General features: G+C 50.4%; 4 protein-coding genes across 7 annotated transcripts; 2 read left to right on the plus strand and 2 right to left on the minus strand.

Moving 5' to 3' along the window:
* The first annotated feature begins 15 nt into the window (after positions 1-15).
* On the plus strand, positions 16-2496 carry ORMDL2 (ORMDL sphingolipid biosynthesis regulator 2). Of its 3 annotated transcripts, none has more exons than XM_028111016.2 (4): positions 16-120; positions 939-1121; positions 1287-1438; positions 2013-2496. In XM_028111016.2, the coding sequence occupies exons 2-4, from the start codon at positions 948-950 to the stop codon at positions 2146-2148; spliced, it is 462 nt and encodes a 153-aa protein (XP_027966817.1). In that variant the 5' UTR covers positions 16-120; positions 939-947; the 3' UTR covers positions 2149-2496. The 3 variants fall into 3 exon arrangements, with proteins under 3 accessions (XP_027966817.1, XP_027966815.2, XP_027966816.1); XM_028111014.2 differs by having other exon boundaries at positions 27-120; positions 947-1121; XM_028111015.2 differs by having other exon boundaries at positions 33-120; positions 820-1121.
* Positions 2497-2705: 209 nt separating this feature from the next.
* Positions 2706-10546, minus strand: DNAJC14 (DnaJ heat shock protein family (Hsp40) member C14). Of its 2 annotated transcripts, XM_028111013.2 has the most exons (8): positions 10403-10546; positions 9746-10260; positions 7828-9296; positions 4999-5105; positions 4670-4789; positions 4107-4267; positions 3922-4024; positions 2706-3686 (listed from the first exon to the last, which is right to left on the minus strand). In XM_028111013.2, the coding sequence occupies exons 3-8, from the start codon at positions 9238-9240 to the stop codon at positions 3476-3478; spliced, it is 2115 nt and encodes a 704-aa protein (XP_027966814.1). In that variant the 5' UTR covers positions 9241-9296; positions 9746-10260; positions 10403-10546; the 3' UTR covers positions 2706-3475. The 2 variants fall into 2 exon arrangements, with proteins under 2 accessions (XP_027966814.1, XP_027966813.1); XM_028111012.2 differs by lacking the exon at positions 10403-10546 and having other exon boundaries at positions 9746-10313.
* Positions 10547-11096: 550 nt separating this feature from the next.
* LOC114215079 (transmembrane protein 198-like) lies at positions 11097-15560 on the plus strand. The gene is made up of 5 exons (XM_028110998.2): positions 11097-11296; positions 12316-12575; positions 13149-13730; positions 14186-14343; positions 14464-15560. The coding sequence occupies exons 2-5, from the start codon at positions 12401-12403 to the stop codon at positions 14599-14601; spliced, it is 1053 nt and encodes a 350-aa protein (XP_027966799.1). The 5' UTR covers positions 11097-11296; positions 12316-12400; the 3' UTR covers positions 14602-15560.
* Positions 15561-15770: 210 nt separating this feature from the next.
* MMP19 (matrix metallopeptidase 19) lies at positions 15771-21387 on the minus strand. Its single transcript, XM_028110940.2, has 9 exons — positions 21249-21387; positions 20858-20943; positions 19778-19908; positions 19326-19541; positions 18599-18844; positions 18005-18130; positions 17214-17378; positions 16923-17050; positions 15771-16755 (listed from the first exon to the last, which is right to left on the minus strand). The coding sequence occupies exons 1-9, from the start codon at positions 21336-21338 to the stop codon at positions 16300-16302; spliced, it is 1644 nt and encodes a 547-aa protein (XP_027966741.1). The 5' UTR covers positions 21339-21387; the 3' UTR covers positions 15771-16299.
* Between the last annotated feature and the right edge of the window lie 3885 nt (positions 21388-25272).

Raw genomic sequence — 25272 nt, forward strand, 5'->3', positions numbered from 1 at the left:
CGCTGATTCTGTTCCACGAATAGGGAGAGCGCAGATGGGCGAGGACGGCTGCTTCCTGGAGACCTCAGGGGTGGAAGTGAACGCCGCGCTTCGAGTCGGACCGGCTTCTGAAGCCAGCAGGTAGGGGGTGCCAGGAGACTGGAAATGGGGCTGAGGAAAAGTGGTGCGAGGCGAAAGGTGGTGGAGGGCGGGGGGAGTTAGAGCATCGGCAAGTTAAATACCGAGAGGAGCTCTAAAGAGAGCCCTGAGGATAGCCGATGAACGACAAACGAGAGAGGGAAGCTGGGAGGAGCATGGGGCGGGTTCAATACTAGGGTTTAGGGAATTTTAGGTAAAGACGGGCGAGCAAGATCTACTTCCCAAGTAGGCATCAACAAGCACGATTTTAAAGGGCCAAGTTCAGACGATCAGAGCCGCTCCTGGAATCGGGGATAGGGCTCCGTCTCTCGAGATGCTAAGCTCAGGTCCCTTCCTAGCTCAATCCAAAAGCCATTGGGTAAATACTTGGCAGCGCCCTTCGCTTGAGAAAGAGATTGGGATGCGGCCTGCTTACATGCCAAGTAGATGAGAGACAGGACAGGCAAGCCCCATAGGAAGAGGTGGGGATTAGTTTTGTCCCCTCTCCCCTTATTAGTGGTTCCTTGTTTTCCCTGCTGCCCTAAGTCCCTGCCCCAAAACTAGGCTTACCCCTTCAGGTTACAGTTGAAGTGTAAGGATCAGAGTAAAGATTACCAATAATGTCTCTAAGAGTAGAGAGGACTCGTCTTGCCTTTTAAATTTTCTTTCCTAAGTCTTCAGTTTTTCCTTTGTCCACAACAGGGAAGTTCTTTTACTCCCAATAGAATTCAGGGGATTTGGGCTATTCAGGAGACAACTTGGGGGAACAAATTCAGAAAGGTTGAGAGGAAATTGAGTTGGACTCCTGCCTGATCCCCCAGGGCGGTAGGATGAATGTGGGGGTGGCACACAGCGAAGTAAACCCCAACACTCGAGTGATGAATAGCCGGGGCATCTGGCTGGCCTACATCATCTTGGTAGGACTGCTGCATGTGGTTCTACTCAGCATCCCCTTCTTCAGCATTCCTGTTGTCTGGACCCTGACCAACGTCATCCATAACTTGGTGAGCACTAAACCAAACCCTTATACCGAACCCAGGCCTTTCCCAAGCAAAAACAAAATCACTGATTATTTGGGGATTTATGTCTTCCTTTCGGGATCTCAGCATAATTCTTGGGCTGAAGGACTACTTTCTGCCTCCTCACACTGCCCCCTTCCCTCCTCCCAGGCTATGTATGTCTTCTTACATACGGTGAAAGGGACACCCTTTGAGACCCCTGACCAAGGAAAGGCTCGGCTACTGACACACTGGGAACAGATGGACTACGGGCTCCAATTTACCTCTTCCCGCAAATTCCTCAGCATCTCTCCTATCGTACTGTGAGTCCAGGGGGAGATATGGGAAATGCTCCAAGTGTCAAGGAAAAACCCCCACAGGGAAGCTTTAAAAAAGCAGACTACTCACTTAGACCCTTTGAAGGTATTATGGCATGGTCTAAATCTAGGGAGAGCAATAAAAAGTAGAAGATAGTAATCAAGCATTCCTGCTGCCCCTTTGGTGGTAGGGGAATGGAGAAAGGACTCAGAAAACACCCAAGCAAAACCAAATAGTTTTACACCTCTAAAGGAAGTGAATAAATAAAGCAGAACTGATATAAATCTGTGAAAACTGTGGGGAATGGAAGCAGAGGGACTCTAACAGTCATATAGACTTCAGCTGTCATTTGCCACGTCATTAACAATTAAAAAACACTCTTATAAATCTCTAGCTAAAGGTGCTGATTATCTCCCCAACCCCAAAGTAAATACTGTTAATTTAACTGGAATATTTTCAGATATTTTAGGACTACATGCAAAAAAAACGGTGATTTCAAATAGAAGAGAAAGTCACTGCAAAGTCATAAATACGGATAGGGAAGGCCAACTTCACTTAACCAATTTCTTCTCTCCCCAGCTACCTCCTGGCCAGCTTCTACACCAAATATGATGCTGCTCACTTCCTCATCAACACAGCCTCATTGCTCAGCGTACTGCTACCTAAGTTACCCCAATTCCATGGGGTTCGTCTCTTTGGCATCAACAAATACTGAGGGATGGCGCTGGGGATAACACTGGACCAAAGGGCTATAACATCCTTTCCTTCTCCATATTGTCTTCTGTGTCTTGAAAGCCCGAGAACTATATAACCTTTCCCAAACTCCCAGGAAGATAACAGATGGGAAAATGGGGCTCCCTGGGCCCAGCCCTGCTAAGAGCAAATTTCTTTGAATCAGGAAAGGTGGAAAAGATAAGGGCCAAATCACTCTCCCTCACAGCAGAAAGCCATGCTTGAGCAGTTTGTTTGGTGATTAAGTTTTTCCAGATCTTCCACCTGCACCACCTTCCAGCTCTGTTTTGCTGTGTATTTTCCTTATAATAAAGATAATTTTTTTTTCAGATATGGCTAGTTTGGTCAGCAGGAAGGGTAGGGAGATGTCCTCATAAGGTTGGGGAAGAAACAAGGAATAGCAACTTATTGTATAAAACTTCTCTAAGGTATTTTTTTATCCCCTCTCCCTTGGTCCAGTAGGAGGTGCCCTTCACTCAGCTAACACTTAGTAGGGAAAGAATTCTCAAGTGAGAAAAAGGGCAAAGAAGAGAGGGAAGATACAGGTTGCCAGTTATATATTTATAGAAAGATAATCCCCTGGCTTTAAATAGATATGTACATACAAATATGAACAAACTTAAAAAAATACAAACCCTTGGATCATAAGGGGGCTTCTGGGAGCCCCTTTATCCTTCCCCCTCACCCAAGGGCAGAGGACATGAGTCTGCTTTTTTAAAAATTATTAGTTTTGGCCATCCCTGCAGCAACAAGCATGAAGTTGGGTGAGATTACCCACAGGTGAATGTCAGAGGAAAAACTGAAAGTTTCCACTCTCTGAACTCTATGTATAATCTCCTATAATTAGGGCTACATGCTTTCTTGTTCTCTTTTAACTAGTACGTTGGGGTAAAGGAGGGGGCTCCCTCCTGAAATGGGTCAAGAAATTATAAGATAGACTCGTAGTTTAAAAAGGGGGGGGAAGTGTCATCTGCTCTAGAAGCAAAAGACAAAGGCATACAGACCCCGGGGAAATACCAGTTCACACACTACCATGGGAGATATTGTCCAGCCCATGTCCGGCTCTAGGTTCTTTGCTCTAGCCACCCCCTATTTCTTTGGTATTGTCAGAAGACAAGATTCAGTTCCTAGGTGCTGGTGGAGGAGGGAGAGTGGTTCCGGGGCTTCCTACAAGTACTGAGTGAACAATTTGGGCTTAAAATTTTCCCTTTTTTAAATATTTAAAAATAAACAAGTCAAAACTCCATCCTGTGCTATACACAGCCCTTTTGACTCCCTGACATTGATCTGAGGAAAGAAGAGAAGGGGTGTCAACGTTGGAAGGGCCTCCTCACTTTCTTCCGCCGCTTCGGTTTGGCTTCTCCCTTGGGTACTGTGCTGTTGGGCTTAGAGGCTGCAGTGGCCCCAGGGCCAGGCTGAGGAGCTGCAAAGAAGTTCCCATTGGACATCTGGCCTGGGGGTACTTGAAAGATCCGGCTCAAGAAATCCTGAAGGTCAGCAGGAGGGGCATCTGGGGTTGCTCTGAGAGGAAAACAAGACGTTATAAGGCAAGAGCTATTAAGAGTCATATGGTTACCTGTGTTACCTGTTTATACCTAAGTTAGAGATACACTGGGAAAAAAAAAAAAAAGATATACTGAGCCAGCTGCCAAACTTCTTACAGGTAAGACATCTAGGTGTCCTAAGCAGCATGTCATCTGAAATCATATTCCGAACTACACTTAGTGGGTAGATTATTGGAAGAAGTAACACCTACCTCTGCCGCCCACTGGTGCCTGGAATCCGAGAACCAAATGAGATGTGATAGGGGACTCTGTGGGTATCTGGGGAGATTCCCACACGCTGGCATCCAGCCCACTCTACAAGCATGAGAAATAATTAGTCAAAACATCAAAGTTTTGAGCATATATGAGCCCATATTTCTAGAGAACAGAAGTATACCTGTGATGTCATACACCTTTCCATCCATCAGTGCAAAATAGGTGATCTTGAGGCCCAACATGCTTGACTCTGCCCAAAAGTCTCCTTCCTCAGCAGGATGCAGCCTCTTACACTCAGCACAGTATCTGGCACTCCTAGGTTCCCGGTCCATTTCAAACCTCCTACAACCCAACAAAAGGACAGTTCCTTTTAATTTGTCAAGCCTACGATATTGTTATAGTATCATTATTATAATCGCTTCTCGGCCTTTTGGCTAAAATCAAGCATATAGTATCATTATTATTGACAAATATGGCTAAAATATCTAAAATTATTTCCACTCAGTTGTTAACATATGTCTACAAACACCCATACCCTCACCCTTCTCTCTTAAAACTAAAAATATTACTTTTTTCTTACTGCAAATTCAAATCCCCAATCTCTTGACACTATGGCAAAAGTAGAAACCTCAGGGTCTTTTTACTCATCAGCTGTATCCCCCAACTACCAGTAATACTCACAAGGAAGTCTTTGGCTACCCAATGCCTAAGCTGTGGCTGTCCCATCCCTGCCCTATTTCGTACCTATGCTTTCCCTGGCATCGGCTGCACATCATAGTATTCATTGCCTCTTTGAGGTCATCCTGCAGCTTGGACAGAAACTCATTCACTGAACGGCTCAGCTCATTCTCTGCCATTCGTTTCCTAAGAGAAAAAAGCCTTTGTAAATCAGAAGGTATTGAGCAAGGGACAAAGGGAGATGAATCTTTTAGCTTCTTGAGGCCCCAGGCCAGCTAGAAAGATAAGCAACCCCAGTTCTCTCCGCCTCAGAGAGACTCATCCACAAGTCCAGGGAGCTCTACTATGAAGATTAGTCATTTATCCCACCTGACAACTTCCCATTTCCAACTTACATTTCATATTCCTTCCGCCTTTCAGGGTTGCTGACAATGTCCCAAGCTGCCCGCAAAACCTTGAAGGCCTCCTCTGCCCGGGGATGATGGTTTTTGTCAGGATGAACCTACCAAGACAAAAGATTTCATCACAAATCCATTCCAACCCTCTCCCCAGCTTAGGTCAAAATACCCTCATTATCAGGATGCCTGGGTGGTTCTGTGGGTTAAGCATCTGATTCTTGATCTCAGGGTTGTAAGTTCAAGCCTGGCGTTGGGCTCCACCTTGGGCTACACACTGGGCGTGGAACCTAATTAAAAAAATAATAATAACCCTCATATCAAAGGGTTCTCTTTCACCACCCTTTTAAAGAATCAATACAGCTTAATGACTAATTGCTCTGGCTCTGCAGCCAGATACGGGATCAAGTTCTAGCTCTGTCACTATTAACTATATGACCTAGAATATTATACCTATCATTGATTACTGGGACAATACTCACAACATACATAGTACGGGATTTGGCAGGAGGGTGATCCACCATCTCAGTGTGCCTGGGACTGTCCCAGTTTTGGCACTGAAAGTTCATGTCTCAAGAAACCCTCAATCCTAGGCAAACAGGAATGGTTGGTCACCCTACCTGGTACATGCATACTAAGCCCTCACATTTTAACTCTACTGTCAATCATAAAGTAAGAGTTCCAAAAATACTACATCCTCAAACTCATTCTAACTAGAAAATACTCCTATGTACTTCTACAATGGTTTGCCTTTCTGTCCCAGAAATGAAATAGCATATTGTGATCCTCACAGGCTTTTTATCCACCTTTCAGCCTTTTCTCTAAGACAAATAGTATCCTCACCTCCTACAGCTTCCTGATTGTTCCCATCCTCCTTTTCCAAAAGTGCAAAATAAAGCTAGTCTCCTGATGATGCCAAATAAACAGAATGCTGTTAAATCTCCACGTACCCATGCTTATAGAACAGCCTTTTAGTCCTGGTCATTCTGAGGCTTAATAAGGGCAGTGAGAGTTTCTGTAAAAGAAGCCAACAGACAGTGGCCCAGAACAAGGGAGTACTTTGAGGGGTAGGGCAGGTGTGTTGAGGATCAGGGAACTTAACTCTATCTCTACTCCAAGAAAGCAAGTTGAAAATGAGAATTTTTCTAAGAATGCTATTCCTCAAGAGAGGATGTCTGCTAAAAGACATGAAAGTGAGAAAAAAGCTCTACTGCTAGTAACAATCTGAATATAAACTATCATTCCCCACTCTTAAGAATATCCCAGTCTAGGGGTGCCTGGGTGACTCAGTTGTTAAGCGTCTGCCTTCCACTCAGGTCAAGATCTCAGGGTCCTGGGATCGAGCCTCGCATTGGGCTCCCTGCTCGGCGGGAAGCCTGCTTCTCCCTCTCCCACTCCCCCTGCTTGTGGTCCCTCTCTCGCTGTCTCTCTGTCAAAAAATAAAATAAAATCTTAAAAAAAAAAAATATCCCAGTCTATCCACTAAGGGGTATGCATTTCCCACCAAACTAATTTAGTCCTCTGCTAAGTTACAGGCCTGGTACCTTACTGTGTCTTGAACAGTTAATGGACACCTTGGTTACCCATTCCTCTTTGTTGTCATGCAGTCCTTGAAGTAATTTACACACCGTGATAATTTTACCAGTCCAGTTCCATAGACTCAAACAGGCCTCCGATGGAATTTACACACATTACTTATAGTCATAACATAGTTTTACTTACAGAAAAAGCCGTAATAATCGTATCTAAAAATAGCATTTTTATTTTTTAAAATTTAAAATTTAAATTTACATGCTTGTATTAAACCATTTCCCTCAAGCAAATGGGGCATCACAACTGCCACCTGTACCACCTGCCCCTTTATCAATAAAAGCAACCACATCATGGGGCGCCTGGAGGGCTCAGTCAATAGGGCAATGGGACTCTTGATCTCAGGGTTGTGAGTTTGAGCCCATCAGGTATAGAGATTACTTAAAAATGAAATCTTAAAAAGAAAAACAACAAAAACCATATGTTCATGTATGACCTACAGATGCACATGCCTCTCTATGGTTTATGTTCCATTCTCTTTCCCTTTTCCCTTTTCCACTCTAGATTGCTGGTCTTGAAATACTTCGTTTTCTTTCACCCGGTCCTGGAATAATCACATGCACTCCCTGAATCTTCCCACACTAAGTCCACACTTGCCTCTCTGGGACAGATAGTTGGATTTCACCCTGTTCAAAAAACCCTCATTTGTTCAGGGTAGAGGAACTGACAGGCTTTCTGATTAGGCCTCTTCTCCACCCTAGTTGGAGGGACTTCACCTGGATATTCCAGGGCGAGTGGTCCAACACTGATAGACCAGGTTCATTTCTTTTCATTAAGAATCTCATGACAAGGAGCACCTGGGTGGCTCAGTTGGTTAAGCGTCTGCCTTCGGCTCAGGTCATGATCCCAGGGTTCTGGGACCAAGCCCCTGCGTCGGGCTCCCTGCTCAGCGGGGAGTCTGCTTCTCTCTCTCTCTCTCTCTCTCTCTCCTCTCTCTCTCTCTCTCTCTCTCCCTCCCCCCCCGCCCCACCACCTCATGCGCTCTCTAGTGCTCTCTCTCTCTCAAATAAATAAATCTTTAAAAAAAAAAAATCTCATGACAAAAAGCTTAAAGTGAAGGGAAAGTCAGATCACATAGTACAGGGAAAAAAGTCTTTATGACTATTTCCTAAGAATGTTACTCCAGCTTCAAGTTGACTTTTTACTCTGCCTTCTCTTTATCATATTCTCCCTAAAATTGGAATAGAAAATAAAATGCGAGCACAAAAGAGGAACAGGAAACACGGGAAAGGTACTCACCATCACTGCCAACTGCCTATAGGCCTTCTTCAGTTCAACATCTGATGCTGTGGCTTCAACCCCCAACACATGGAAAGGGTTTAGCTCATCCTCAGGAACCCCAGCCATGGTCAAGAGTCGAGCCACTTCTTCCTCAGGCTGGCAGTAGCGACCACCTGCTACAGGTGCATTCCCCTGCCTATTAGTCCTTGGCTTGACCCAAGGCAACTCCAGCCAACCCCACTGAAACATTTTTACCAACTGCTGCCATGGCCTGCTCTCTCTCAGCAGAATCAGGCAACGCTGCAAGGTGGGAAAATCCAGCCAAGAAAAGAGCCAAGTGGCTTTACCCCTCCAGCCTAACCGGTCACCCAGTCCCACCAGAAACCGCCAGCCCCACTGTAGACAGCCCAACAAGAGGGCCAGAGCCAGAAGCAGCAAAGCACCCAGTAGCCTAAGAAAACGGGTGAACAGCCCTGCCCCATAGTAACATCCTTGGCTCAGAAATTGGAACATCACCTGGGCCCAGCCCCCCAGCCGCCCTGCCCAGACTACCAGCCAGACTCGAAAAAGGTCCAGATCGCTGCCTTTCAGCTGCCTGCATGCATAGATGAGATGGCCACAAGTTTCCACGTACTCTCCCACCAATACCAGCAGTTCAATCAGCCCCCAGAAGCCTGCCTGTCCAAGCTGACACAGTTCCTCTGCTCCCCATAATCCCAGGCCTCTGCGCTTATCTGCCTGACTTCTTTTCCGGCCCAAACGATGTCGGCCAGGGGACCTGGGATCTCTGCGTCCACCCTCCCGAGTATCCTCCTTGGCTGGAATGCGGTGCCGCTGTCGCCGGGGTGGCGGTTTCTTCGCACTGGGCACACGTGAAAAATCACTGGGGAACTTAAGAGGTTCCTCATCATCATATTCCTCTTCCAACTCTTCATCTTCCCCCAAAACTGGAGAGGTACAATGGTGGCAAAAGTTGCTAGAAGAGCCATCTCCTCCCTCAGAGTAAGGCCCTTCAGTGATTCCAGGGGTTCCCTGGCAGTTGCAAGCAGATGGAATGGAAAGAAAAGAAGGGTTCCCATCCTCCTGGTACCCAGCCTCATTCTCTCTTGAGAGTTCCTGGTCCACTCCTGACTCTTCTTCTGAAGATGCCTCACTCTGGTCAGGGTCCTCTCCATCCCTAGGGGGTCCTGGACCCCTTGGGGGGCCGTGGCTTGGATCCGACCAGTGGGCTGGGTTTGGGGGCTGTGTGTACTTAGGACTAGAATGCTCTGTGAGGCAGCGGGTACCATTAGGAGCAGGCCCCGCTGAGTCCCTGAGTCCTGAGAATGAAAGTATTTCAGGGTCCACAGAGGATCCTAAAGTCCTGAAGGAGGCACCACCACTGTGGTGGGCTCCACACAACCCTCTTTCTCCGGGGTGCTTCTGGGCCATGACCCCGGGGCTTCCTGAGGATTTTAGGTCACAGCCATCATGATAAGTTCTGATGCCTGTAACAAAGGTATCAAGGTGGTGATGATCAGGATTGAACCAAGAGGGGGTTAAATAACCTTAAATTGGGGATATAAGTAATGCACCCATCTCCCTTGTTTTCTCAAATTTTTCTGGGGCGTTTGTTATCCCTACCAATAAGCCAATACTACACTAACCACAACCGTGCTCCCTCCCCCCCTCAAAAATCCCCTTAGTTTTTCTTCTTTCCCCAGAAGGCTATAATCCGGAATCAGGGATATAGGGAGGTACCGCAAAGGATGTGCCCCGGGGGTCACTCTCGGGTAAAAAGGGAAAGACGACCGGAAAGGGGGGCCGCAGGCTGCCAGAAAAGGGTGGGGACCGTGCGGTTCTTAAAGAAAACCTGGGGGGCGGAGCTTAGGGTTGCCCCTGAGAAAGACATCCAAGAAACCCTTGGGCTGGGTAGAGGGGGCGGAAGGTAACATACCCGAAGAGCGGCGGTAACTCCTCCCCCTCGAGCAGCTGGGCCTAGGGCCAGGGGGAGCTACGAGAGCAGCTCCCCCGGCTCCGCCTCCCGCTCACGCTCTGCTTCCGCCTTCCGTCCCCGCCGTGGCCGCCGACCTACGCCTACTTCCACTTCCGGGGTCACCCGGGAAGAGACGGGAAGGAAACGAAAAAGCGGCTGGCGGAGGCGCGAGCCAGTAGAGCAAGCTGAGTCAAATCGGAGGAGGCGGTCCTGAGGAAGCACCGGCCCCGCCCCTTAAAGGGATCTCTGCTGCCACCCTCCGCGTGCTGGAGTGATACCCCCCAGGCTGCACCGCTGGTGGGCGCTGCAGCAGTGCCTGCGGACGGGGGACAGATTTTTCAGGGTTCCTCTGGCTGTATTCGTGGGCTTTGCCGAGACTGGGAGATGGAGGACAGCCACCGAGCCACAGTCTGTTTTCCTTGCAGACAAAACCAGGGAGCGTAGAAGAGCCACCACCCCGATCCTTTCCCGGCTGCCTGTAGCGAGGACAGAGGTCCTTTTGTATCATGCGGAGGTGGAGCAGAGGGGAGGACGCCCCGGGCCCGCCCCCGCCCCCGCCCCGGCCTCCCTGCACTGCCCCTTCTTTCCCAGCAATCCTCGGCCTCCCCAGGGCCTGACCCAGCTGGCAAACTGCCCGGTGTAACTGCAGCTCCCACGGCCGGGATCCGCCCCTCGGGACGCAGCTCCAAGGCACCGTCAACGGAGCGGTTCTGGGCGACTAAGAGCGTAGCTCCGCTGGGCTCAGGACCCGAGCGGAGTGCCAAAAACCAGTGCACTCATCTACATGCTGTTTTGCGTCTCATTTGCATACCGAGCTGCTCTCGGTCGACGTCGACACGCGCTCCCGCCCCCACGCAGACCCAGCTTGGGTCCACTCCTCTGCACGCGCCTCTGCCGTTAGTCCCCCTTCCAGACCCCGTCTTGCTCCGCAAGTTTTTCCGCCCATGAGCCCCTCGCCGGCGCCCCCAGTCCTGTAAAAGCCCCTTCCCCGGGTCCCCAGGCTCGACCACCAGGTTCTCCAGAAGACAATACTCCAATTCTCTGGGAAGTGGAAGAAACCAAGCCGGGGCTAGGGGGGCGCTGGGACCCCAGTTGGGGTTTTCAGAGCTTCTAGTTGTCGAGTCGTCGCCTAAGTATTCAGAGACCTTTCCCCAGACGTCTTGCAGTGTCTCCAAAACCGTTCCCTGCTATGGTCGGGGGCTCTCTGGTCCCAGCCTAGAGCAGTGGCCAAACTGGGTCCCCCCCACACATAGGGAAAAGAGTTGGAGGGGCCCGCCCCGTGATGTCACCCTCCACACACCCTGTCCCCTTCCTCCACCCCCCAGGCTGGTTGCATTTAGCTCACGGGGCTTGGGCTTCAACTTGGAAGAGTTTAGGGGGCAACGAACAGAGTGACCCTGGGGGTGCCCACGCCCGACAGCCGCCCCGACGCCTAGGACCTCCGGGCAAGGATGCAGCAGGGGGGTTAGGGAAGCACTTCTACCCCCGCCTCTCCTGAGCCCTGGCAGGGTGGTGAGTAGTTAACACTCCTTCCCCAATCTGTCCTTGTTTGGAGTTCCCAGACTTCCAAGCGGATTGAAGAGAGGAGACCCAGGGATTCCCCACGCCAACCCTCTAGCCTGTTAGGACCTTGATGTCCAAAAGAAGACAAATGAAAGCCCCTGCATCCATCCTACCCCACTCCCACAGTGCCCCCAATGCCAGCCCCTCCTTGGTGTTTTCCTTTCAGGAGCTGAATTCAAATCCCACTGGCAGCCCTGACACCCCTAGGGTAAGGGAGGGGTGGGAAAAGTCCCACCAATGTCCTGAGAGGAGGAGTAAGAGGCTACCAGGATGTGAGATGTCTGTGGGCAAGGTGCCTGCTTAGTCCAAGAGGGACCATGGGAATTAGACTGTGGCCGGATGCACCTTCCCCCAACAACTCCATCTCCACATGAAGCTAAGGCTTCAGAACCTTGACAAAGTGTGGGGACTGTCTCTACTCGATTCCTTGTCCCAAACTCTTTTGGTGTCTGTTTCTTTTCTCCCCTCTTCCTTCCCTGGGGTTGGAGCAGCTGTCCAGAGACCCCACCATGACTCATTCTCTCCTCTTTCTCCTCCTCCCCCCCTCAATTAACCCCACCTTTCCCAGTCCAGTGAGGCAGTATTGAGTCCCAACTGCAGATGGGGCAAGCTTTCTTTTTAGCTGGAACAAGCTTCTGGGCCTTTAGCGCCCAGTCCCACTAATGTCCCTGGGCCCCTCCTTCCACTGACCTAGGACTTCCTACTCTTCCCAATCCACCCTGGAAAGTTAGGGAGCAGATAAAGTGTCATAACTTTATAAGATTTTAGTTTAAGTTTTACTTAGTGTCCTTGTTTCAGAGGGTAGTAAAAAGACAGCTGGCTCCCCTTGACCCAGTCCTGTAGATTTTTTCAGTTACCCCAGCAAGGCCATGCTCCCTCCTGAGACTGGCCTTTCTTCATAAGAAGTAGAGGTACAGAATCCTCAAGATTCATGGGCACCTGAGTTCCTGCCCCCTACCCCCTTGCAGGTTTCCCAACCCCCTCAAGATATTCATGGATGGATGAGAGGAGCTGACACTGACCTTCCCCTCTGGGATCACCTTTTCTTCGGCCATGGAGGAAGCCTTGTTGCCCCTGGCCATGACCTCTGACCCCAGGCCCTTTAATCAACAACTCCCAGAGCCTCCAGACCCAAGATGTGTCTTGGAACCCCAGGACAATCCTGAACTGGCACCCGCCCTGGTGTGTGCTCTTTGTTGCTGCTTTGGAATCATCTACTGCTGCTTCGGTGAGGGCAGGGCCAGGATTCTGGGGGGCAGCTGCCCAAAACTGTCACCCTCAAGGATGATGCCAACTTTCTCCTTTGCTCCTGGTCCACCTCTACTCCTCTATCAGGGGATGCCTACCTTCATGCTGCTCTTGCCAGCTCATCTTGTCCCCGCCCCATAGCCATGCCCTCTAGCTCTGACCCCTGGCAACTCTCACTTGCCTCTCCCTTCTCTCCTCCCTCAAAACTCCATTCCCACATTATCCTCCATGTTTAAGGCTTCTTCAACCCTTCCCCAATAACCTAAATCAGCCTGTACTGATTTCTTCCCTTCTACCATCCCTGGAAGTACTAAACCTTTTTTTCCATATTTACTCCACACAGTGTATCCATCTTACCTCCTGATTTTTCCTCCCACCCCCTCACAGTTTTTGAAAGGTCCCCTGCCTTCCCTGAGATGATCCCTTCCTGCCCCTTGCCTTGAGGTCCCTGGGTTGCTGCTCCTGTCTTCTGCTCCTCTGGTTAGCCACTCCTCTCCCTTCTAATTCATCAGAGCCATCCCTGTCTCTCAATGCCACCTGCCTCCTTTCCCAGGCTACCGCTGCTTCAAGGCAGTAATGTTTCTCTCGGGCCTGCTGTCAGGAGCTCTGGTGATCTTCCTGCTGTGCCACAAGGAGCGAGTGCTAGAGACACAGCTGAGCCTGGAGGTGAGCGCGGGCATTGCGCTGGGCATCGGACTCCTCTGTGGCCTGGTCACCATGTTGGTTCGCAGCGTTGGGCTCTTCCTGACTGGTCTCCTGCTGGGCCTAACCCTGGGTGCCGGGGCCCTGCTGGGCACAGAGCCCATCTACCAACCACCTTCAGCCTGGGTGCCGGCTGGGGGGCTGGTGGGGCTGGCACTGCTGGGAGCCCTGCTCACGCTTCGGTGGCCACGTCCATTCACAGTTCTGGGCACAGCCCTGCTGGGTGCTGCGGTGCTGGTGGCCTGTGCTGACTACTTCCTAGAGGGGCTAGCACTGGGCAGTCGGCTGGGCCAACGCTTGCAGGCACTTCCAGCCTTGCCTCCTCTCTGCTGGTATAGCTGGGTCTTGCTGGGCACCTGGCCAGCCCTGGGGGCCCTTGGGGCCCTAGCCCAGTGGAAGCTCATGGATGAGGAACATGGAGGCCACGCCAATGGTGAGTTAGTGCCATGGTACAGAAGCAGCAAACCTGTACCTTCTCACGTCCCCAGTTCCCAAACTTGACGGGGCGGGGGTGGGGGAGAATTATACTTAGGGGTGGCGCTGTCTAAGGTGAATAAGGCAGTGAAAGGCACTGAAAGGAAGTTAGAGCTGGAGGAGCCAACGGTCTGGGTAAGAATAAGGAAAAATTGTCAGAGGAGCAGAAGCAGGGCGGAGTCAGTTACTGGGGACTGTTATGGAAGGAAAGAAAGATCTCAGGGAAGTCCAGGAGGAAAGTGTAAGAGGATTCCAGAGAAGAGTTTCTATTAGAATAACCAGGGGGGGCAATGAGGTTTGAGAGAGACAGAACAGGGAGATCAGATGGGTTTCTCTAGAGGGTGAGGGTGTTTGGGGTTGGGGTTCAAGGTCTAAAGAGGCCTCCCTGAGTCCGTACGGCCCCCTCCCAAGCAGTGGTCTTGAGCCACCAGCGAAGGCATCTTCAACTCCTTCGGATCCGTCAGCAAGAGGCCAAGTGGCATCGGACATCCCCTGGGGTGGGGCTCTGTGAAGGCAGCTACCGGCGCCAGCTTCCCCCCAACGCCCGGAGCCCTGCTGATAGTCTGGCTCCTGTGAGTGAGGGGAGGGGCACACTTGGGGATGGGACAGAGGGCACATGGGGATGGTCAGGGTAGGAGGCGGGGGCTCTGACCCAGGCCCTTCCTTCAGCCCTCTCTCCTGTGCCTCTCCAGAGTTATCTCCAGAGCCTTCGAGAGCGCCAACTGGGACCAGGCACCCAGGCCACAGCCCCCCACACCGTCCTGGATCTGGATTCTGACTGTGGTTCCACTGTACCCCTCACCACACCTTCTGGTTCCACCCAGACCTGAGCCTAAACCTCCACTGATGCTTCCATCCCTAGCAAGGGCCTTGGAACACCAAGTGTGCAGGGCCTGAGCCCACAGGACCCTCACACAAACTTCCCCACCTCTCTCACTGGGGATAGAATCTGTACCCCAACCCAGACCAGCCCTGTAGGGATATGTTTCAGGGACAGATAAAGGGGAATCTTGTGGGGAGGGGAGAAGAATGGAAGTATGAGTACCTACCTCTGTCCAATAATAGAGGTGCCCTGGCCCCTAAAGTAACTGACTTCCTAATTCCCTCCAAACCAAGGAGGGCCCTTACCCAAAAAGCCTTTTATATACTTGCCTCAGTGTGCCTCACAATGGTAAAATAAAAGCTTTTGTTGTAGGACCTACAGAAAACCGGGAAGCTCCCTAAAGCACTCAATAGCTATTTGATGGGGAGAAGGGCACAAAGGAGCACTAAGATCACCTAATCCCTACACCTCTCATTAGCAGGTGGTTGGCTCCTGGTTAGCCTTTCCTCCTGGGTCCATAGGCTCAAGTCCCCTTCTCCTACCTCAGTTGGGAGTACTGTCCTCCATGGTGCTTCCCTTTCTCTCCTAAATGTGGGGGAGACCATGGGGCAATGCATGGTGCAGAACCTGCCTCCCCCCAAAGCTGTCTACTTGTTCCAAGGAGAGACCATTTGCCCACATGCCAGAGTTCTGCCGTTTTGCCCAAAGTAGCCCGGTCTTCACGGCTGCATGGGAGACGAGTGCCTTCTCTGCTTCTCACTGTAGGTGACGCTAATCTCCTTAACTAGAACTTTGTCCCAGCCACCAACCCATTCTAACTCCCTCCTCTGATTCTCCTGCTCAGAGTCTGTTCCCTGGTTCCCCAGACAGCATGAAGGAAGATATCTTCCTCCCCTGGGCAACAAAGCTATGATGGGAGGGAGGAAGAACACGGAGCATGTGAATAAAATGGCATTGAACACTGAACCGGAGAGTCCAGCCCCTGCTATTGCTGCTCTTTTCTTTCTCTGCACCCCCAAACAGTTAGCCAGACTGACAAGTCCTCTGGTCCCCTAAAGATCTGATACAGCTATCCTTATCAGACCGGACGACCGGACTCACAGCTACACACACACACACACACAGCCAGAGGAAGAGCTGTTCAGTCCTCTCTAATGAACATGGAGTTAGCCTTTATTAAGCACAAATGTGCCAGACATTGTGCCCTGCACTTCACAAACGGTATTTCATTTAATGCCGAAACCCTGCAGGATTGGTATTGACCTTATTTTGCAGATGGGGAATCTGAGGCTCATGAGGTTAATTAACTTGCCCAAAGTCATAAGCAAGTAAGTGTGATTCTTAAAGGGTTCCAAAGCCCTTGCTCATTTTACTGGCCATGCCATTTTCTTGCACTTTATCTAGGAAGAACAGGACCCAGGCATTTAGCTTCTCAGCTGCTGCCACCTGTCAGCCAAGGGCCTGAGTGATGCCTTCCTTCTACCACTGTCTTCCAGAGAGTAGATAACACAGTTCAAAGTGCTATCTAGGGTGGAGAAGAAATGTATAGAGTTGGGAGCTGACTCAGAGTTAGGGAGTCACTGCCCAGGAGGGCAAGAGCACAGAGGAGTGGTGGCTAGAGCTGGGACATTTAGAGACCTGAGGTCTATGGTTCATGCCCCTGCTGCAGCCTGGCAGCCTAGTGAGGCGACATTTGATTCACACCTTAGGCCTCTGGGAGGGTGACATTACCAGGGAATGAAAGGGTGGGGAAGCCTGTGGCTGAGAGGGTAATGTCCACGATGGGGTCTTCGGGAGGGTGGTCAGTGTTCAAGGTGGTATCTATGGCTGAGGAAGTGGTGTCCACAGTTGTTCCTGTGGCAGAGTGGTCAGTACCTGTGGCTGAAGGAGCGGCATCTCCACCTGACAGAGTAGGGTCTGAGGTCGGTGGATGACAGTGCATCCAATTGCGGGCGGTATCTCTGGGATAGCCTTTCTCTACCCGAAGCTGCCTGTTGAGGCGCCAGTATTGTTTACCCTTGAAGAAGTAGACATGGCCATCCCGCCAACTCATAGCAGCGGAGGGCTGGTTTGGCACCCCCGTAAACAACCTTTTGATTGGTTTAGGGTAGTGGCTGAAGTCAGTTCGGGCCAGCTCGTCCCACTGCCAGTACCCAGAGCCCTAGGAGTAGGGTGGGAAGCGAGAAGAAGAGGATAAGGAGAGAGCTCAAGGATCCCCAGATCTACCCCCAGCTGCAAATGATCTCCCTTTGAGAGCAAGTCTGCTTCTCGGTGTAAGGTAGCCCACCCCTCCTAAGAAGGGATTTGCCCTTGCTTTGAACTTTATACCTTAAAGAGGAACACCTTTTGGTTGAAAGGCCAATAGAGAGCTGCATCCAGGTTGGGTTCTACCCTATTCAGCTTCTTGGGGAAGCCAGGAGACATCTTGAAATTAATATAGCGCCACACCTTGTTTCCTGAGAGCAGGTAAGGAAAGAACAAGTTATCTCTGTCTTGAGGTGATAGCTTTTGGTTCTCCCATTCCACCCTTCCAGAAACTTCTCATCTCTCCCTCCCTTTTGCGGCTTCTTTGATGGTAGGCCCCCCTCAGGTAACACACTGTAAACCAGTCCCTTTTACCCTTAAAGAAGTGAATCCATTGTGTTCGAGGAGAGTAGACAGCAGCGTCTAGGTTTCCTGGGAGCCCCTCCCAAAGGGCAGACACTTGGAACAAGGGACCCAGCCCTGAATCAGTCACCATCCACACGTAGTTCCCCTTAAAGGCATAAGTCTTCCCTCGGGGCCCTGAGGGCAAAAGTGTGAACATGTCAAAAAGACCCGGGTCAAATAAAGACTGATGGGCACCTCAGGCAGGCTGATAATCTGCTCTCCTCCCACAGGCTGGGTCCTCAAAACTTCATTCAACTTTAAAAAAAGAGAATTAAGGTGGAGAAGGAAGACTCCATGTTCAGCCTCTTCATTATTCAGATTCACTCAATGAAACAAAAGCCCTGCTCTGAGCACTCTAATTCACTCAATGAAACAAAAGCCCTGCAGATAGCTGCTTCCCTTTGGGGACCTCACCTCCCATTCCAAGTAGCTTCCAAGTTGTCCTTCCATGCAGGTATAATACCATCTCTAATAGACATTCCAGCAAATAGAGTTTTCTTCATCTTGCTATATTACCAGATATGTTTTGGTGGCCCTTATAGGGAGGCAACTGAGGTAAATGCCCACATAACCCATCTTTAATTTGGCTCTGAAGCCTCCCTCACCATGCCACATGGCTTCTCCCATGGCCACTAACCCCTGCCTGGTATCTAACCTCTGTTGCTCATGCTGAAGTCCCATGTCTTTCCCATTTGTCCATGTCTCAAAGTCAGTGGGCTGCAGCCACCGACTGCCTATAGCCTGGAGGGGAAGGGCCTCACCCAGCATCACGGCATCCAGTTCACCACTGCAGGGGTCTGGCATGGGACTGGGCTCTGTGGGCACATGTGGTAGAGTGGGGAGCTCCATCTCTTCTTCCTCATCCTCTGTCTCTGGGCTCTTCTTGCCTGCAAGGTCACATAATGCTGCTCAAGGAGAGAACTCATAGCACCTGGCCTCCCCACTCTTCTATAAGTTTGGCTCAGAGGCCCCGTAGAAAGGGGAAAAGAGAATCTTAGAGAATTTCTCTTGGTGGGAGGCAAGATCGTATTGATATCGACAGGAGACACATTTCAGTTTTGAGAGGCACCAGAAAGGGGGAAGGAAGTTTGCTGGAATATTCATTCTTCTTCATCCCCAAGAACAGGTAAGAGGGGAGAGAGGCCTGGAAGGAAGAGCAGACATGGAATGTCAGAAAAACAACTCCTGAAAATGCAGAAGCCTGGATAACTGGGTAGGCAGAAGAGAAAGAAGCCAAGTCATTTCCTACCATGGAGGTCAGACCTGTCTCTTCAAGCCTGAAGAGATGCTGGTCACACTGACGCTCATGATCACTAGGGGTCATGACTAGCCATAACCTGAGGGAAAAGACTAACCGTAGAGAGCCTGAATCCCTGCCACATCATCTGGGTGCAGCTTGAAGTGGGGCCGGTAGCCAGCATAGACAGGGGCCATGAGGGCCTGGGTATATCGAGAGTGCCCAAGCCCCAGGGCATGGCCCAGTTCGTGGGCTGCAATGATGCGCAGGTTCACCCCCCGGTAAGTCTTCTCAGTCCAGAGCTCATCTTCATCAAAGTGCACACTGCCCAGCTCTGGGATGTCGGCATGGGCCAGGACCTTCCCTGGACAAAGACAAAGGTAGACAGGAAGGAGGTCAGAGTCTCCTAGGCTAAAGCATCCCCTGCCTGTAATAAACCCCAATTTCTCCATTCCCTTAAGTTTCCATCTATATTCAGTCTCTCGGATGCCTCTCTCTGAATTTTCACCTCCCTTTTTCATCACCCAGTTCTCTCTGCTTTGCCCATCCCTCTGTCTCTGTACTTCCCAACCACTCTCTTCTCTCTTGCCCAGTCCTCTGAGGGGTGTCTTGAGCAGGGGAACTTAAACCAAGGACTAAGGCATAAGCTTCAAAGAGGAGGCTTGATAAGACCCCAGGGAGGTGACCAGCTGCTCCCCAAGAGAATGTTAGAAGGTGGTTAGAGAGTGTAGGGTGCAGTTGGGCACAGGTGGCTGCTTGAACATTAAGGTTACAGAGTCACTGGCTCAAGGGGACAGAGATAATCTCAAACGTCTGTGAGGTGGGAGCCAAGAGCTGGTGCCTACCAGGCCCATCAAAGGAATTGGAGCAGTATGGGCTCTGGCGGCCATGGAAAGAGAGGCGGATGTCAGCCCAGCCAGCCTGCACCTCCTGGAAGGTCAGGGGGGCCACATTGCTCCAGTACTGGAAGGCTTGATGCAGGGCAGCCCGGGCTGTGTGGGGAGGGAGGGTGGAAGGCAGGTTCAAGATGCGGAAGGTCAGGTGCTTCTTTCTCCAGCGGCCTGGTTATTGGATCAGAAAATAGATTAGAAACAGAGATCCTCTGCCAAACCCAGAGAGCTCCCCTGAGTCCAGGCATTCACTCAACATAGCTATGTGTCCAGGCAGGTGATGATTAGCTAATCACCAGGTGATCATCCATTCAACTCTGAGCTGGACCAGACTGTCCCAATGTCACCTGTAATCCAGAGCCATGCCACAGCCTCCTTTCCCTCCCTTTCCCAGTCTCAGTCCTCACCCAACAGGAGGTATTTAAGGGTCTTCTGGTTGAAGGGGTCCTCCAGGCCACAACGGGGCTGCCTCATGCGGGCCCTTGTGGCATCATCCAGCTGACCTGAGACTGGCAGCTCAGATGCTTCCTGAAAAGTTCTGAAAAGAGGGAGAGGGATGGGCCCAACAGGGCAGGGGAATCTGGAATGATTGGAAACTGGGGATAGCTCTTTGGCCCCCTTCTGCCCATGGTGGTAGCTGAGAATGGCACAGAATCTCTGAAGCTTGTGCTCGCTTCGGCAGCACATATACAGAATCTCTGAAGCTGATGGGATCACTCTAGTATCCAGTCTTCATAATTAGGACTTTCTCTTCTGTTCTGCAGAAATAGCGATACTCCAGCTTCACCTGCCCATCTTCAGTGTCTTATTTGTGTGAGGTTTCCCTCAGGTGTAGCCTTCTTCCCCTGCTGCAATCTCTAACCTTCTGCTCTGGGAAAGTGTCCTCCCCCCTGCTCTGGAGACTCTTCCACCACTGGTCCCACCTGAGGGCCTGTCCTCCCTCGGCCTTCTCCTCCTGGCTAGGCCCCCCTCCCAGCCCAGCCTGCTCTGGGGCAATTTCATCACTCAGATACTGCAGGCACAGTGGCTTTTCAAGGGACTGTGAACATATCTGAGAGCAGAAAGAAAGACTATCCATTAGATCCAAAATAGGAAAAGAAAACTTCAAAATAGAAATAAATGCTGAATTAAATGTCTACAAAAAGCAACAACATGCCAACAACTCAACTCCATATGAACTCAACTCATAGTTTTACATGTAAATTATACTTCGTGTGGGATGTCGCTAATAGTGTGTTGGATACAATGTGGAATGGAGCCTCCAAAGGGATGCTCAGGGCCTAGGAAGATCCAATGACTGCTCCTCATCTTTGAATCCCCATCTCACTCCATGCCCCACCCCCCTAAGAGTGATAGCAACCATTCCCTAGATCCCTGACATGGACTCGAGTCAGGCAGAAGTGGGCCTGGGGAGAGGAAGAAATGAGGAGAGGAAAAGATGACCTTGCAACCTTGACCCTTAAGGCATGTGCCTTATGACCTCTCACCTCAGAGCCTCCATGATATCTTCTGGCCTGAAGTCATCAGGTCCTTCTAGAGGCTTCTGTAGGTACCCATATTGCAACAGGTAATCCTATGATGGGGATCACGGTACAGAATAAGAAAGAGAGTGAATCTCAGGGTAGAGCTTCTCAGTGACCTAACAGACCCATGAGGATAGGATGGGGACAGACATGGAAGGACTAAAGGAGAGGCATCTTAGGGAAGGGGCTCAGCTGGAACAAAGGCAAGGAGTGGGGGACAGGCAAGAGTAGATCATGGAGCAGAGGAAGGATGGGAAAGGCAGGTTGAAGGTCAGGAAGGAGGCTTGGACAGGTCTGTGGCGCACTGCCCCAATCCCTTCCTGGGCCTGGGTCCCTCCTTCCTCGGGACACTCACCACTGCTGTCTCTTTCCCTGCAGGCCCCAGGGCCCGGCCTGAGACTGTCATAGGGAATAGGAAGCCCAGCCACAGCCACTGCCACTTCATGGTCCCACCAGGCAGGAACTCCAGAAGCTGTCTGTGCCCTCTGCCCTGAGACTTCTGGGAGCCTGGGGAAGCAGGGCTGGGGGGGTAAGGGGGGGCGCTCCTGCCTCCAGTTCTTCCCACTCTCCAATCTCCAGCCCTCTTTATAAAACTTCAGAGGAGGGGAATTGGGAGGAGTGGCAGTGGGAGGCGACTCAGCCCAGAGATATGTTGCAATTCACCATTAACCCCTGCCTTGCCACAGAGCTTCTGGCAAGAAGAGCCCCAAGCCATTCCCACAGAGTCCTCTCTTGGAGATGAGAAGACTTTTCATGCTGTCCTGAGGGTGGGCATCCTGGCAGGAGGAGATGCAGAATCTCTGCAGACTGGGATAGGGACCATGGCTATCCCCTGGAGCTGGACATTCCTGTGCCCCAGGAATCCTGGGGCAGCAAACCCCTTATCCTCAACCTTCATGGGTCCCTGTCTGCTCTAGGATAGGAAAAAAAAATAAAAGTGAAGTGGTAAGAAGCAGTTTAGGTGCTCAGGTTTCAGGTGAAGAAATCAGAGATGAGGTCTCAGTTTCTTTGTACTGGAGACCAATTTGGGGATTTCTTGAAGCCCACTTGTGTGTGCTTTAACAAAAAGTCATTATTTCAAGCATCTAATGAGCCCGTAATGTCGGGGTGGGGATGGGGGTTAACAAGGGCACAAAGCAGCAAAGGGTCAGAGCTTGCCCACAGGGAGATGGCGGATAGGGTGAGGCTGATCCAAGTACCCAGAATGAGGGGAACCAGGATGCCAGGCCAGAGGTGCCCCATCCTAAGGATCATGGGGCCGTGGGGAGGTTCGCCACGAAGGCAGGTTTTGAGCCGGACTGTGAAGGCTGGCTGAGAAGTGGCTGGAGTAAAAGAGCCCTGAGGGACAGGGACCGTGCGGGCCTTGAGTAAAAGTGCAGAGCTGAGCCAAACTTCTGTGCTCGGTGAGAGTTTCCAGGGTCTGGACTACTTCATTCCCTGCTGAGTCCCTAGTACCTAGCTCTGGCCAGCTCAGTGCTTCAGGAGGTGCTTCATGAATCTTTGTCACACAAATAACTGGGGTGGGAAAGTGGTTGGGAGCCAGAGCTGAGAGATGGTCTTGAGTGCTCTTTAAGGAAGAAATGACAAACTTCCACTTTAAAACATCTACTTTGTGTTGGGTGATTTATCAATGATCTCATTTAATTCTCACAACCCTCCTAGGACAGAGGAATTGTTCTGGTCTTTTCTGTTTGTTTTTTGTTTTTGCCATTTTTGTGGCCATTTTTTTTTTTAAAAGAGTAAATGGAGACCCAGAGAGGGAACTTGACTAAGCACATAAAGCTCCCAATTGATCTGGCTATATTCAAATCCCTCTGCTGACTCCATAACCCAACATAACCCATACTCTTTCCATGCACCACCATGATGACTCTCAGAATTTTGTTCTTCAGTGAGCCTGGGTGGCTCAGTCGTTAAGTGTCTGCCTTTGGCTCAGGTCATGATCCCAGGGTCCTGGGATCGAGCCCCACACTGGGATCCCTGCTCTGCAGGAAGTCTGCTTCTCCCTCTCCCACTCCCCCTGCTTTGTTCCCTCTCTCGCTGTGTCTCTCTCTGTCAAATAAATAAATAAAATCTTAAAAAAAAAAGAATTTTGTTCTTCAAATGTTTAGGAGCCACCTAAGGTTCCACTCTCATTTATGCATCACACATTTGCATATCCTTCAAATGCACAGAGAAGTAGGGATAGGACTGGGAGAAGGGGTTACTGAACTCATGTTCTCAGTAGGACCCCAATGCTGAGCCCTTCCCCACATGCTAGGCTGTAAGGCTGGCAAGGTTTACAAGGGAACTCTTCACGCTCCAGGGTCGAGGTGGGGGATACTCCTGACTCATATTGTTGCCCTTGATGATGCTGAGCCCTTGACCCACCCAGCCCTGAACTGGGTAACAATCAGGTGACTAAGTCCTAAATGACCAGTGACAGGCAAGGAAGGACAGGGAGCTTCTGACCGAGAAGTGACAAAGGCCATGACTGAGGCCATCACCAAGGCTGATGTCCCCAAGAAATGACAGAGTTTAGGAACTAGCTCTCACTCAGCCCCCTGCAGGGTTCTTTTGAAACCTTGCCTTTCTCCCCTTCTTTCCACCCTCCACCCCTCACTCCCTCTTTTTTTGAGAACAGGACATAGTCCAATTGAAAATTATAATTTTTTTCAGATTAAAGTTTTCTCTTGGCCACCTTGGCTGGCTCCATCGGTTAAGCATCTGCCTTCGGCTCAGGTCATGATTCCAGGGTCCTGAGATCGAGTCCCACGTCGTCCGGCTCCCCTAAGCGGGAGCCCGCTTCTCCCTCTCCCTCTGTCACTCCCCCTGCTTGTGCTCTTTCATGCTCTCTCTCTGTCAAATAAATATCTTTTTAAATAAATAAATAAAGTTTTCTCTTTTTCCTGAATAAAAGTTATCCTTTGCTCATTGTAGTAAATTTGGAAAATATCAAAATAAACAAGGAAGAACATGAAAATCACCAGTAAATGCTACCCAGAAGAGAACCACTAGTAACATTTTGACCCATTTCCTTGCAGCTCTGTGGCTCTGAGTTCAGCTCCAGCTCTGCCTGCCCAGACTCAGCCCCTAGAGATGGGTTGGGATGGAAGAGAAAGCGATAAGAAATAGTAAATAATAATAATAATAATAATAATGCAGGAGGGACAGGAGCTGAGGGTGGTGGGGAGAGAGGAGGATGCAGACAGGGAGGATGTGAGGGAAAGAAGATGAATGCGATAGCTGATTACTCCCTCCCCTTAGGCACCATCTATGAGAGAAAAAAAAAAGGAGCAGGGAGGACACTTAAGAACGTGTGACAGTGTGTAAGAAATTATTACAAAAGGTGGGCACTCGCTCTGGCATGGAACCACATTCCAGATACTAAGGAACCAGGAGAGAATAGAGTAAAATAGTAAAAGCTGCTGAGTAGTTTACCTCATCTACCTCTCAACAACCGAGCTGGTATTATCACCTTATTACCGAAAAGGAAACTGAATCTCTAGTAGGTTGCTTGAGGTCACACAGCTAGGAAGCAGTTGAGCCTCAGGCTCAAGCTGTGATGATCTTTGCAGCCTCTCAAGAGTTTCCGCAGGCACCCAGACCAAACCCCCTAGAGCCAGGAGCTGCAGGCGGGCACATGTGCAAGGACCTATGACTAACCGGTCCCCTAGTGACATCATGGCCACCCCTTCCACCAGCCCCCACCCCCTGAGCCAGGCTGACCCAGCTCTTTTTCCCTCTGAATTTGTCATCTCTCACTGGGGGAGATATGGGGATGTGTGCAAAGGGTTAGGACATGTGCTCTGCCTGCCCCCAAAAGAGAACTTGATTCAGAGGGAAAGAACTGCGTTCTTTGGCTTGCTTGCTCCCTTCCTGCAAACTAGTTTCCCTCCCTGTCCACAAATGTGGCGGAAGAGTTGTATACGGAAATATTTTTAAATAAAATATTTTAAACTGTAACAGGAAGAAATAGGTTAGATTCTGAGAGTATTTTCTAGTGATCAGGGCAATAGGGCTACAGGTTGGAGGGCAAAGGTTTGTTAGAAGTCTCTAAGTCCAAGAGAAGCGGATCTCTAAACCATCACCCGCCCTCTCTGACAGCCACCCTTACCGGAAAGGGGTGGCCCCTAGGGCTGGACATTCTGGTATAAAGGGCAAGTCTGGGGCCTGAAACTGGAAACTGGAGGTGAGAAAAACATAAGTTATAACTCACCAACCCAGACACTGCTCTTGATTTAGAGAAATGCGGTGTTAGCTTCTGGCCTGTTTCCCCTGAGCCCTGAGGGAATCAGGAGAGAGGGAAATTTCCCTGGCTGAATGGGATTGAGTTTTCCAAGCTGTTCCCTGGAAACCTCTGTTTTTAAGATCCCCCCCCCTCCGGCAACACACACTCC

Source organism: Eumetopias jubatus, unplaced genomic scaffold (genome assembly GCF_037043125.1).
Source record: "Eumetopias jubatus isolate StellerSeaLion01/CBP00866 unplaced genomic scaffold, mEumJub1_p1.0 scaffold_8, whole genome shotgun sequence".
NCBI classification, from domain to species: domain Eukaryota; kingdom Metazoa; phylum Chordata; class Mammalia; order Carnivora; family Otariidae; genus Eumetopias; species Eumetopias jubatus.

Bases quoted from the DNA above. Each gene is read 5' to 3' on its own strand.
- DNAJC14 (XM_028111013.2), bottom strand. From the start codon at position 9,240: ATGGCCCAGAAGCACCCCGGAGAAAGAGGGTTGTGTGGAGCCCACCAC. The intron at 5,106-7,827 runs GTGAGTACCTTT...TTGTCTTGGTAG, and splicing joins ATAGGCAGTTGGCAGTGATG to GTTCATCCTGACAAAAACCA. The intron at 3,687-3,921 runs GTAGGTGTTACT...TTTTCCTCTCAG, and splicing joins GGCACCAGTGGGCGGCAGAG to AGCAACCCCAGATGCCCCTC.
- ORMDL2 (XM_028111014.2), top strand. From the start codon at position 35: ATGGGCGAGGACGGCTGCTTCCTGGAGACCTCAGGGGTGGAAGTGAAC. The intron at 1,122-1,286 runs GTGAGCACTAAA...CCCTCCTCCCAG, and splicing joins CCAACGTCATCCATAACTTG to GCTATGTATGTCTTCTTACA. The intron at 1,439-2,012 runs GTGAGTCCAGGG...TTCTCTCCCCAG, and splicing joins AGCATCTCTCCTATCGTACT to CTACCTCCTGGCCAGCTTCT.
- LOC114215079 (XM_028110998.2), top strand. From the start codon at position 12,401: ATGGAGGAAGCCTTGTTGCCCCTGGCCATGACCTCTGACCCCAGGCCC. The intron at 12,576-13,148 runs GTGAGGGCAGGG...CTCCTTTCCCAG, and splicing joins AATCATCTACTGCTGCTTCG to GCTACCGCTGCTTCAAGGCA. The intron at 13,731-14,185 runs GTGAGTTAGTGC...CCTCCCAAGCAG, and splicing joins ACATGGAGGCCACGCCAATG to TGGTCTTGAGCCACCAGCGA.
- MMP19 (XM_028110940.2), bottom strand. From the start codon at position 21,338: ATGAAGTGGCAGTGGCTGTGGCTGGGCTTCCTATTCCCTATGACAGTC. The intron at 20,944-21,248 runs GTGAGTGTCCCG...TCCCCATCATAG, and splicing joins CAGGGAAAGAGACAGCAGTG to GATTACCTGTTGCAATATGG. The intron at 16,756-16,922 runs GTATAAAGTTCA...CCCTACTCCTAG, and splicing joins AAAAGGTGTTCCTCTTTAAG to GGCTCTGGGTACTGGCAGTG.